At 62.7% G+C, this 13103-nt stretch overlaps 1 protein-coding gene across 1 annotated transcript; it reads right to left on the minus strand.

Annotated features, from left to right (window-relative positions):
- Positions 1–594: 594 nt before the first annotated feature.
- LOC126642602 (kinesin-like protein KIF1C) lies at positions 595–12418 on the minus strand. Its single transcript, XM_050320352.1, is given in 24 exon segments — positions 595–885; positions 1566–2726; positions 2973–3030; positions 3111–3273; positions 3542–3631; positions 3928–4022; positions 4128–4207; positions 4335–4410; positions 4675–4699; positions 4702–4734; positions 4737–4752; positions 4862–4956; positions 6822–6943; positions 7032–7110; positions 7207–7282; positions 7436–7501; positions 7606–7683; positions 7944–8055; positions 8168–8346; positions 8685–8750; positions 8847–9026; positions 9688–9764; positions 10019–10136; positions 12300–12418. Coding segments are annotated over 23 exon segments (3324 nt in total). The 5' UTR covers positions 10125–10136; positions 12300–12418.
- Positions 12419–13103: the final 685 nt, after the last annotated feature.

Here is a 13103-nt window from a genome sequence, read left to right on the forward strand (position 1 = left end):
GTGGGGTCATTTCCACGCCACGCCCCCAAAAATAGTGAGGGGCAGGGCTTTTCCCACCCCAACCCATAGGAAATGAAGGGTGGGCGGAGCCTTCTGGTGCCCCGCCCCAAAAGGGGCGTGTCCACCGCGTGCCAGGCTGGAGTGGGCGGAGCGCAGGCACTGAAATAGGGGGAAGAGGGGGATTTCCTCTTTAGTAGCAGGATCCCTCTAATTAGAGGGTCCCCTGCTTTGGGAGAGGTTAGGGGGTCCCCTACAGACACACGCACACGCTGGGGGGAGGGCAGTGTGCAGCAGCTGGGGGGCTCCCCCGGGCAGGAGACCCCCTATTGTGGGGTGGGGAGGCTGTGCATTGTCCATGTGGGGGGTGAGGGGTGTCCCAAAAATCCCCCGCCCCACCCCCTAAGCAGGGGTCCCCCGCGCCTTCAGGTCGGGGGCCGAGCGCTAGCGGCGCACCGCAGGGCAGGGGTCCCCACGGGGTCGCCAGGGCCCCCCGTCCAGGGACCCGCGGCGAGGGCGCCCCGAGTGGGGCGGGGGGGCCGTGCTCGGACGAGGGGGTGGCGGCGACCCCCAAGCCACGCGGTGCTGGGGTTGCTCTTAAAGGGAGCGCAGCTTGGAGTCCTGGGAGGCCGCGTTGAGGAGGAGGCGGTGGGGGCGGCGCGGGGGGTGGGCGGGGGCTGCGGGTTTCCCCTCCCCGGCCACGAGGCGGGCCTGCTCCTGGCGCAGCCAGCGCAGCCTCCCGCCGGAACGCCGGGTCCTGCTCCATGAGCCGGCACAGCCGCGCCGCCGCCGCCGACGGGGAGAGGAGACGGCGGCGACCCCGGCTCCGAGCCAGGAGGGAGTCCAGGGGGCTCTCGGGCGGGGCTCGGCATCGTCGGCATCGTCGTCCTGCGGGAAGGGGAGGAGAGGTTAGAGGGGTATGGGGGGGGGTTGTGGGGGAGGGTGCTGGGGGAGGGGATGGGGGGGTTGTGGGGTGGGAGGGATGCATGGGGGAGGGGTTGTGGGGAGGGTCTGGGGGGAGGGATGGGGGGGTTGTGGGGGTGGGTTTGCAGGGGATGGTGGGGGTTGTGGGGTTGGAGGGATGCGTGTGGGGGTGCCACGGGGTGGGAAGGGGCAGATTTTGGGGGGGGTGTGTGCAGATTATTGCATGGGGCAGGATCTGAGTTAGGAACTCGTGGGGTAGGATCTGCTTTAGGAGCTCGTGGGGCAGGATCTGCGTTAGGAGCTCGTGGGGCGGGATCTGCGTTAGGAGCTCGTGGGCAGGATCTGCATTAGGAGCTCATGGGGCAGGATCTGCGTTAGGAGCTCGAGGGGTGGGATCTGCGTTAGGAGCTCGTGGGGCAGGATCTGCGTTAGGAACTCGTGGGGCAGGATCTGCGTTAGGAGTTTGTAGGGGCAGGATCTGCGTTAGGAGCTCGTGGGGCAGGATCTGCGTTAGGAGCTCGTGGGGCAGGATCTGCGTTAGGAGCTCGTGGGGCAGGATCTGCGTTAGGAGCTCGTGGGGCAGGATCTGCATTAGGAGCTCGTGGGGCAGGATCTGCGTTAGGAGCTCGTGGGGCAGGATCTGCGTTAGGAGCTCGTAGGGGCGGGATCTGCTTTAGGAGCTCGTGGGGCAGGATCTGCGTTAGGAACTCATGGGGCAGGATCTGCTTTAGGAGCTCGTGGGGCAGGATCTGCGTTAGGAGCTCGTGGGGCAGGATCTGCGTTAGGAGCTCGTGGGGCTGCGTTAGGAGCTCGTGGGGCAGGATCTGCATTAGGAGGTTGTGGGGCAGGATCTGCGTTAGGAGCTCGTGGGGCTGCGTTAGGAGCTCGTAGGGCAGGATCTGCGTTAGGAGTTTGTGGGGTGGGATCTTCGTTAGGAGCTCGTGGGGCAGGATCTGCTTTAGGGATTTGTGGGGCAGGATCTGTGCTAGGAGCTCGTGGGGCGGGATCTGCGTTAGGAGCTCGTGGGGCGGGATCTGAGGAGCTCGTGGGGCGGGATCTGCGTTAGGAGCTCGTGGGGCAGGATCTGCTTTAGGAGCTCGTGGGGCTGCGTTAGGAGCTCGTGGGGCAGGATCTGCGTTAGGAGCTCGTGGGGCTGCGTTAGGAGCTCGTGGGGCAGGCAGGGCCCACCCCTTGGGGGGATGTCTGGGAGGGTGCTGTGGGTCAGGCCGTGGCTCAGGCACCCCGAGGCTCTCGGGGCGCCCCGTGGGGAGCCCCCTCACCGGCGGCAGCGGGAGGACGCGCTCCATCTGCCCCACGCGGTCGCGCAGGGCGCGGATCTGCTCGTCCTTGGCGCTGTTCTGCCGCTTCACCTCGCGCAGGATCCCCGCCAGCCGGTCCAGGTGCAGCCTCAGCCCTTCCACCTCGCTCGCCTGCTCGCAGGTGGGGCCACCAACAACCCCTTCCTCATCCTCACCACCCACAGCATCCCACACGTCCCCGGCCACGGCGCGGCAGCCGTCGCGCTCGGCGGGCTCGCGCTTGCCGTGGCGCCGGCACAGCTCCCGCACCGCCCGCGCCTTCAGGTCGGCCATGGTCACCCAGGGGGTCGATGGGGTCGATGTGGAGGATGCTGGCGGTGCCGAGGAGCCCCCGTGGCGGCGCTGGGGGATTTGGTAGACGCGCAGCGGCTCCCGGCGCTTTCCCGGCGGCAGCACCGAGCGCACGGCGGGCGCCGGCAGCGCCGCCCGCAGCGACGAGATCAGGCGCCAGCCGGCCTCGTAGCAGCGGGGGTCTGACGTGGGGGGCTGAGGGAAAGAATTGTGGGGCTCAGGGGGCACCCAAAAAACCCCCCCATGGGATGCTGAGGGGAGGCAAAGGGCAGCGGTGGCGCTCAGGGGATGCCCAACCGCACCCAGAGGACCTGGGGGACGCCCAGGAGCGCCCCAAGAGCCGCCCGTGGGACGCCCAAAGTGACACAGGGGACCCCCCCAAAGTGCACCCACACACCCCAAAATTACCCCCCAGCTCCTTCCCCACAGGGGCCCCCTCACCTCTGGCTGCTCCACCGTCTCCTTCTCCGGCTGGGGTTGGTTCTCCAGCTCCTGGAGCCTGGGGGGGCACACGGGATGAGAACCCCAAATCCTGCCTTGGGGTGTGGGGGGAAGGGGGGGTTCCCAGGTGCCTCCCACCTCTGGAGGCGCATGTCGATGCCCTGCTGCTCCAGCAGCTCTCGCTGTGCCAGGTTCCAGTCCAGGGGGGGCCCGGGGGGGGCCCCCCGTTCCCGCTCCCGCCGCGCCTGCTCGGGGTGGGTGAAGCGGAACACGTGGTTCTTGCCCAAAATGAGGCGGGAGCCTGGGATAGAGGGGAGGTTTGGGGAGGGGAGAGGGGGAAACAGGGAGGATTTAGGGGAGATTTTGGGATGCCCACAGATCTGGGAGGGTCGTGGTGATGTTTTGGGGGGGCGTCAGTGAATTGGGAGGGAAATTTGGGGGGCACGCGGGGGTGGATTTTAGGGAGGGAGACAAGAGGATTTGGGGGAGGGGATTTGGGGGCAGGGGATTTGGGGGAGGGATTTGGGGGCAGGGGATTTGGGGAAGGGGGATTTGGGGGGAAGGGAGACCCTGCCCGACTTGAGCCACCACCGGCTCCGTCACCTGCTTCCCGTTGACGTAGATCTCGGCCCCCTCGCACGGCTCCAGCGTCACCACAACTTCAGGGAAAGGGGGACAACGAGGGGAGGGTGGGTCACCACCCCCACCACCCTCCCTTGCTAAACCCGGGGTGGGAGGACCCCAAATCCCACCCTCGACCCACCAGCACAAGGGGGGGAGCGGTACCTGAGGGGAGAGGGGGCCACGGTGACCTGCTCCAGTGCCAGCATTTTGTGGGGAGGGGAGGAGGGGAGGGGGAGTGGGGAGAAAAAGCAATTAAGGGGGTGCAAGAAGAGGGGGTGCAGGGTGAGGGGGTGCAGCCCAAAATCTGGCTCCCCCCCTCTGAACTGCCTACCTTCCCCCGAGGGGTCGGGGCAGCTGCGGAACAGGCAGTGCCGCTCCCGGATGAACGGCCCCGACAGCTTGATGTCCACGTCCACCTGGCCCACCCTGGGGGGCCACAGGAGTAAATTGGGGGTGGTCCTGAGGCATCTGGGGGGGCCCTGAGGGGTTCAGGAAGGGCCCTGAGTGGTTTTTGGGGGTGCCCCTGCCCACCTGGTGACGCCGTCCTTGATGTGGTAGAGGAGGCACTCGGACATCAGCGGGTCCTCGTTGAGGTTCACCAAGTGGGGGGTCTTTTGGGAGGCAGGAAAAAAAGACCCCCAAGCCAGAGTGAAGGTGAGTGGGGTCTCCTCCTGGTGGGGGGATGGGTCACAGGGTTTTGGGGGCTCCCCTCCAGCCCCCCTTCCTTCCCCAACTTGCCTTTTTAGGGGAGAAGACGCCGACGGTGCCGCCGTCCTCTCGCAGGGCCACCCCCATCTCAGCCAGCAGCGCCTCCCTGGAGGGCACAGGGGGGGTTGGAGGGGGTCCAAGGGGTCTGGGGAGCTCAAGGGGGGCTTGGGGGGGCGGTGGGGTGGCTGTTGGGTTGGGGGGGGCCCATAAAGAGCGCTGTGGGGATCAGATTTTAGGGGGTCATGGGGTGGAGGGAGGGGTTGTGGAGGAAATTTGGGGAGGGTGGCAGGAGGAGGTTCAGCAGGGCTGGGGTGGAAATTAGGGAGGGTTTTGGGGGGCTGATGGAAGGGTTTGGGGACACCCCTCTCACCTCTCCAGCCTCAGGGCCTCCGTCGCCGCAGCTTCTCCTCCCACGTCTCGTTGAGCTCGCGATGATCTTCTCTGTCTCCTGGGGAGGGGAAAAACCCATTTGGGGGCCCCCAAAGTTTAGGAGGGGATGTGGCACTCCTGGGTCCCTCAGGGGCAGGGGAGGGGTTTGGGGGTGTTTTTGGGGTCACCTGCAGCCTCTCCATGGCCTCGGCGGCGCCCAGGAGGCTCCGGCTCCGGCCCCCGTTGAGGGTGGGGGCAGTCTGGGTGGGGGGGTCTTGGGGGGCTGTCCAGACAGACCTGGGGTGTTGGGTCGGTGGGGCTGGCTGTTACCTCCTGCACCCCACTCCAGAACCCCAAAAGCCCCCAAACCCCCTCAGTTCTGCCCCCAAGCTCTTCCCCTTCCCCTTCCCCGACCCCCAAATCCCTTCCACACCCAAACCTCTCAAAGCTCCCAAATCCCCTCTCTCTACCCCTCCACAACCCTCTGCTCCACCAGTTCTCCTAAATCTGAGCCTAAACTGCCTCACATCTCTCCCCTAAACCCCTGAACCCCACCCTCAGCCCCAAAATCCCCCACCCCCAGCCTTTCACCCTGCGTGCTGAGCGGCTCTCAGAGCCACATCTTGTCCTCCTGAAGCCCCCCTGATCCCCCAAATCCCCCAGCCCTCACCCTGGGCGCTGAGCAGCTCCCTGCAGCCCCCTGACCCCTCAAACCCCCAGCCCCTCACCTGAGCAGCTCCCACAGCCCCCTGACCCCAAATCCCCAAAATCCCCAAACCCCTCACCCTGGGCGCTGAGCAGCTCCCCAGCCCCCTGACCCCCAAATCCCTCATCCTGGGCACTGAGCAGCTCCCACAGCCCCTGACCCCTCTTTAAAATCCCCCAAACCCCTCACCCTGGGCACTGAGCAGTTCCTGCAGCCCCCTGACCCCCTGGCCCCCAAAATCCCCCAAGCCCCTCACCCTGGGCGCTGAGCAGCTCCCTCAGCCCCCTGACCCCTACCTAAAATCCCCCAGCTCCCTCACCCTGGGTGCTGAGCAGCTCCCTCAGCCCCCTGACCCCCAAATCCCCAAAATCCCCCAGCCCCTCACCCTGGGCGCTGAGCAGCTCCCTCAGCCCCCTGACCCAAACCCCTCACCCTGGGCGCTGAGCAGCTCCTCAGCCCCCAAACCCTCCCAGCCCCTCACCCTGAGTGCTGAGCAGCTCCCTCAGCCCCCTGACCCCCAAACCCCCAGCCCCTCACCCTGAGCAGCTCCCCAGCCCCCTGACCCCTACTCCAAAATCCCCCAAACCCCTCACCCTGGGCGCTGAGCAGCTCCTGCAGCCCCCTGACCCCAAATCCCCCAGCCCCTCACCCTGAGCAGCTCCCTCAGCCCCTGACCCCCAAATCCCTCACCCTGGGCGCTGAGCAGCTCCTGCAGCCCCCTGACCCCCAAATCCCTCACCCTGGGCGCTGAGCAGCTCCTCAGCCCCCTGACCCCTGGCCTAAAATCCCCCAAACCCCTCACCCTGGGCGCTGAGCAGCTCCACAGCCCCCTGACCCCCAAATCCCCCAAACCCCTCACCCTGGGCGCTGAGCAGCTCCCTCAGCCCCCTGACCCCCAAATCCCCCAGCCCCTCACCCTGAGCAGCTCCCACAGCCCCCTGACCCCCCCAAACCCCTCACCCTGGGCGCTGAGCAGCTCCTGCAGCCCCCTGACCCCAAATCCCCAGCCCCTCACCCTGGGCGCTGAGCAGCTCCCTCAGCCCCCTGACCCCCAAAAATCCCCCAAATCCCTCACCCTGGGCGCTGAGCAGCTCCCTCAGCCCCCTGACCCCCAAATCCCCAAACTCCCCCAGCCCCTCACTGGGCGCTGAGCAGCTCCCACAGCCCCCTGACCCCCAAATCCCCCAAACCCCTCACCCTGAGTGCTGAGCAGCTCCCTCAGCCCCCTGACCCCCAAATCCCCCAAATCCCCCAAATCCCTCACCCTGAGGCAGCTCCCTCAGCCCCCTGACCCCGCAAACCCCCCCTCACCCTGGGCGCTGAGCAGCTCCCTCGAGCCCCTCGAACCCCCAAAATCCCCCCAAACCCCTCAGCCCTGGGCGCTGAGCAGCTCCCACAGCCCCCCTGACCCCCTGACCCCCAAAATCCCCCAAACCCCTCACCCTGGGCGCTGAGCAGCTCCCTCAGCCGCGTCACCTCCTGGCGCAGCTCCCGGATCAGCCGCGCGTTGGGGTCCTCGTTGATCACCGCGTGGCACCGGATCTGCTTGGTGCGGTCTGCGTAGCTGGGGAGGGGGTGGGGAGTCCAGAATCAGGCCCAAGACCTCCCCCCAAGTCCTTTTTTCCTCCCCCTAAAAACCCTCCTCCCCTCACCGCAGCGTGCTCAGCGTCTCCTCGTAGTTGATGTCGGCCGGGCTCAGCGCCGCGATCATGGCCGTGCGCGAGTTCCCACCTTGTGAGGGGGGGAGAGAGGGGGGCTGGCTCAGCAGGGACCCCCAAAAAACCTCATCAGCCACCTCCCCAAATCCCCACTCCTCCAGGAACCCACCCAGGTTCTCCTTCAGCAGCCACGTCAGCACCGAGTCGCGGTAGGGGATGAAATCCGGCTTCTTCTTCTTGCTGGTCTGTCAGGGGTGGGGGAGGAGGAAAAAGAGAGAGTCCCCCGTTTTTGGGTGCCCCCCAAAAAACGAGGGGACCCCAGAGCTGTGGGGAGACACCACGGGATGTGGGGAGAGGGATGAGACCCCCCTGTTTAACCCCCTCCCTCCCAAACTCACCGCCTCGGCCAGGGCGGAGATGACCTTGCCCAGGGTGGTCAGAGATTTGTTGATGTTGGCGCCTTCCTGGGGAGGGGGAGAAGGGGGAGGAAGGCTTGGATGGGCTGGGGGATGGAGGGAGGGGGCACCCCCTCTTTCTGGGGGGTACAGGGGGTCCCCTCCCCGCTCACCTTGAGGCGGATTCCCTTGGCCCCCGAGGCGTCGGCGCGTTCGCTGCCCGCCAGGTCCACCAGGCTGATGCGGCTCACCTGGGGTTGGGGGGCAGGAGGGATTGGGGAGAGGTCTGGGGAGATTTTGGGGTGTGGAGGTTGTGAGGGGGTTTTTGGGGGGTTTGCAGAGGATTTCAGGGGTTTTGGGGACCGCAGGGCGGTTCGAGGAGCGAAGGGAACTGGGTGGGGTTTGAGGGAGCGCGAGCGGGGGAAAATTCGCGGCGGGAAGCAGGCAGGGATTTTGGGGGTAACTCAGGGGATTTGGGGGGTGTGGGAATAATTTTGGGTGATTTCCTGACCTTCTCCGTGGTGAGGTCGCTGAGGGGGTCGCGGCGGCGCTGGCTGAACACGATGGTGAACACGGCGTGCGAGCGGCTGCTCGTCTCGTTCATGTTCGTGGCCGCCACCGTCCTGCGGGAGAGGGGGTTATTTTTTAATTTTTTTCTCAAAGGTGGGGGAACCCTCAGCATCTGGGGGAACCTTCAGGGTCTGGGGGGTGCCCCTGAACCCCACCCCTCCCCACCTGGCCTTGTTGCCGCTGTCCATGAGGTCGGCGATGTCGGCGAAGGAGGCGACGGCGAGGCGGGACAGATCCTGCACGTAGGGCCCGAGCAGGGGGTGCTCCCGCACCCTCAGCCCCCCCCGGCTCTTGGGGTTCAGCAGGTCCCGCACACGCTCGCAGTAGATCTCCAGGTAGCTCACCTGGTGAAGGGGGGTAAAAGGGTGGGGGCAAGGTTTGGGGTGGGGAGGAACCCCAGAGTGAGGGGGTGGGTTGGAAAGTGAGCCCCCAGATTGCTGGGGCAAAGGGAGAGCCCCCAAAATTCTAGGGTAGGGGTAGATGAACCTCCAAACAGCTTTGGGGGAGAGACCTGCAAGGCACGAGGGGTTCGAGTTGAACCCCCAAAATTACAATTACCCAGGGGAACCTGCAAGTTAGGGGCGCCCCCATGCATTTCCCACCCTAAACCCCCAAAGCCCCCTCACCTCCACGGACAAGGAGAGCTCAGGGGACCCCTCCTGAACCCCCAAAGCCCCCTCACCTCCACGGAGAAGGAGAGCTCGGGGGACCCCTCCCGTGCGACGCGGGCGAACAGATCCTCGCAGAGCTGTGGGGTGGAATTTGGGGAGGGGGGCAAGCTGAGCCACGGGGGATGTGGTAGATGAAAAGGGGGGGATCCAGCACCCCCTAAAACCCCCCAGACCTGCGGGATGATGCCTCTCTGCCCCGGTTCCTGCCGCCCCATCATGGTGTAGGACTTGCCGGCGCCGGTCTGGCCGTAGGCCAGGATGCAAACGTTGTAGCCCTCGAAGGCGTGGGCCAGCATCTCCTCCCCGATGTCCTGGTACACCTGGCGCTGGGAGGCGAAATTTGGGTCCTCCTCCTGCAGGGAAAAAAGAATTAGGGGTGTTAGAAGTGAAACGATAAAAGCCGGGCTAAAAAAACCGCAATAAAGAAATAAGTTTATTATCAAAGCGTTAAAACAAGCATTGAGGCAAAAAACCTGAATGTTTCATCTCCCTTTTATATCATTCTGGTTTCATATTTCACAATCCCAAGTCTGAATTTAGAGGATTGCCCCGTGCAAGAAGGCAAACATAATATATTTATTGGGGTTTGAATTCTCACAAAGAAAGTGTATTTCGTTTTTTCTTCTTTCCTGGAAGAAGGGTTATCTGATCTAGGATCCTTTCTTGGAGTTCTTGGAGTTGATTGCCCAATTACCTTAAGAAAAGGTTTGTGTATTCCTTTCTCATGATTTGTGTATGTTTCTCTGCCTGGTTTTGGATAAGACTTTCCTGGCAATCATTATATTAAGTTTTACTGGAAAAGGAATTTGTTACAAAACACAGAATTCTATCGTTAATTTTTACTACAGGGAACAAAAAAAAATACAGAAAGTTATGGTTACAGAGAAATTACACGTGTTTAATTAATTTATTACAGTCTTAAAATAATAATAAAATAATAATAAAAAAATAATAACAGTCTTACATTCTTAATTTATTACAGGACACCCCAAAACCCCCCCTCGAGGCGCTCACCGAGGTGTGGGACCAGTAGGAGTAGTCGAAGGTGAAGTGCTTGGTGCCGTCCTTGGGGAGCTTGGGGTTGGTGATGCCTGGCGAGGTGGCAGAGGGGTTTTTTTTGGGGGGGGGGACACACCCCTGACATCACTGCCACCCCCCAGCGTGTCCCCAAACCCCCCCCATCACCATCACCCCCCCAAATAACCCTGTCAGCTGCTATTTTTAGCACGTTGGCAGCTGGTCCTGCGGGCTGGTGGCCAAGACGGGGACAAGGACGGGGAATTGGGGGTGGGGAGGGGGTCCCTTTGCCCACCCCCCCCTTTTTTTTCCTCCCTTCCCCACTCACAGGTGGTGTTCCCTCGCATCTGGATGACGCACTTGGCCTGCCGGCTGCTCTCGCGGGGGCTGAAGGGCCGCACCCGGACCGCCACCTTCACCGAGGCGCCCGCCATGCCCGTCGCGCCCTGTCGCGACAGAGCGACGTCACGACCGACCCAGAACCACCCCTGACGCCCCCACGGAGGGGGGAGGGGATGGATCCGTGTCCCTCCCTCCCTCCCGGTCAAGGAGAGCCCTAAAAATAACCCGGGGGTGTCGCCAGAGGGGGGAGGGAGGAGGGAAAGGAACCTCCCTCCCCTCCCACCTCCCCAACCCCCGAAATACAGGTAGCATCATGGGGGTCAAAGGTCAGGGGTGGGGGGAAAAGGTTGGGGAAGGGAGGGAGGAGAGGGGATGAGGAGCCCCCTATACCCCCCCTAGAATCCCCCTTGTCCTCAGATGACCCCCAGGGAGAATAACCTCAGCGTGACAGCCCCCCCCTCAGGGACCCCGAAATAGGGATCACCGAAGCAGCTCCCACCGAAATGGGCCCCACCAGAAATGGGCCCACTCAAATGGGACTCCCCCGAAATGGAGCTCCCCCGAAATGGGGCTCCCACGAAATGGGGTTCCCACCAGAAATGGAGGGCTCCACCCGAAATGGAGGCTCCCACCAGAAATGGGGGGCTCCCACCCGAAATGAGGGGCTCCCCAGCTTGCCCGTGGAGGTCAAAGGGCTGAGACCCTAAAACAGCCCCCACGCACCTGTGACACCCCTAAACCTGCGCCGCCCCCCCACCCAAACGGGAGACCCCCTCCACGATCACCTTAAATTTACCCCTGCGCCCACGACCCTGAGACCCCAGAACCCCTAATCCCCCAGAACCTTTCTATACCCCCAAATACCTCTGAGACCCCCGAACCTTTCTGTACCCCCAAACACCTCTGAGACCCCCGAACCCCCTAACCCCCTAGAACCCCTAACCCCCAAATACCTCTGAGACCCCAGAACCCCTAACCCCCCACCCCAGAGCCCCCTATACCTGCTCCTATGCCCTAGGACCCCCAGAACCCCTTCTAGCCCCCTTAAAGCCTCCTTACACCCCAGAACCCCCTAAACCCCACCCCAGAACCTTTCTATACCCCCAAACACCTCTGAGACCCCTCCCCAGAAGCCCCCTAAACCCCCAGAACCTTTCTATACCCCCCCAAACACCTCTGAGACCCCCAGAACCCCTAACCCCCCAGAACCTTTCTATAACCCCCAAACACCTCTGAGACCCCCAGAACCCCCTAACCCCCCAGAACTTTCTATACCCCCAAACACCTCTGAGACCCCCAGAACCCCCTAAGCCCCCAGAACCTTTCTATACCCCCAAACACCTCTGAGACCCCCAGAACCCCTAACCCCCAAATACCTCCGAGACCCCCAGAACCCCTAACCCCCAGACACCTTTCTATACCCCCAAACACCTCTGAGGACCTCCCCAGAACCCCCTAACCCCCAGAACCTTTCTATGCCACCCAAACACCTCTGAGACCCCCAGAACCCCCTAACCCCCAGAACCTTTCTATACCCCCAAATACCTCTGAGACCCCCAGAACCCCCTAACCCCCCCAAACACCTCTGGGACCCCCAGAACCCCCTAACCCCCAGAACCTTCCTATACCCCCAAATACCTCTGAGACCCCCCCAGAACCTTCCTATACCCCCAAATACCTCTGAGACCCCCAGAACACCCCTAACCCTCGAACCCCCTAACCCCCAGAACCTTCCTATACCCCCCAAATACCTCTGAGACCCCCAGAACCCCCTAACCCCCGAACCCCTAACCCCCAGAACCTTTCTATACCCCCAAACACCTCTGAGACCCCCAGAACCCCCTAACCCCCAAACCTTTCTATACCCCCAAACACCTCTGAGACCCCAGAACCCCCTAGAACCCCCTAACCCCCAAATACCTCTGAGACCCCCAGAACCTTTCTATACCCCCAAACACCTCTGAGACCCCCAGAACCCCTAACCCCCCAGAACCTCCTAACCCCCAGACACCTTATCTATACCCCCAAACACCTCTGAACACCCCCAGAACCCCCTAACCCCCAGAACCCCTAACCCCCAGAACCTTTCTATACCCCCAAACACCTCTGAGACCCCACAGAACCCCCTAACCCCCCCAAGAACCTTTCTATACCCCCAAATACCTCTGAAACCCCCAGAACCCCCTAACCCTCCCGGACCCCCTAACCTGGCCCCAGCTCTGAGAGACCCCAAAGCTGCCCCTACGCCCCCTCGGCCGCCAGCCCACCTGCCCAGCAGCGCCTGAAGCCCCCAGGCCGCCCGTCCCGGGCCGGGTCAGGACCCCAGAGCCCCCCCCGGTGCCCCCCGGGCCGTTCCGGTCCCGCCCGGGGCTTCGGCGGCGGCTCCGGCCGCGCCCGGTGAGGGGCGTGGCCTGGCCCGCAGTGGGCGTGGCATCCCCCTAGCCACGCCCACCCCTTAAACGGGCAACGGTGTTAAAAAGGGCAACGGTGGGGTCCGCGCGGGATCGCCGCGTTTTTCCCCTCACTTTTTTGTTTTGTTTTATTTTTTTTTCCTCTCTTCCCGTGTTTTTTTCCCCCAAGTTTTTCGCTTCGCAGTTCCCCGCCGTTCCTCTCGCTCAGCTTTTTCCCCTCGCGTTTTCCCTTTTCCTTCCCCTGTTTTGCCATCCTCTCTTCACACTTCACTCTCCTTTTCTCAGTGTTTCCTTCACCTTTCTTGCTCTTTTCATCATCTTTCCCCGCACTTTTTATTTATTTTCACTTCCCTTTTTTTCCTCCTCCCGCTTTCCCTGATGTTTTTTTTTTCCTCACACTTTCCTAACCCCATTTTTTCACCCATTTCCCCTCACCCTCAAGGACCCCCATTCCACTACCCCCTCCTCCACCCCCTCATCCCCAGGCAGCGCCCGAAAATGCCTCCAAGAGACGGCCCAGACGGTGCAAAACTCTATAAAAAATACCAAACGCCTCACAAAAAGTTTATCCGGTGATATTAACGCTAATTTTTTTTTATAGAATCGAAATAGTAATTACGCATTTTGCTAACGCGGATGGCACAATCACTAAAAGCGCTA

Source organism: Myiozetetes cayanensis, unplaced genomic scaffold (genome assembly GCF_022539395.1).
Source record: "Myiozetetes cayanensis isolate MyiCay16 unplaced genomic scaffold, myiCay2020 scf234, whole genome shotgun sequence".
Classification (NCBI taxonomy): domain Eukaryota; kingdom Metazoa; phylum Chordata; class Aves; order Passeriformes; family Tyrannidae; genus Myiozetetes; species Myiozetetes cayanensis.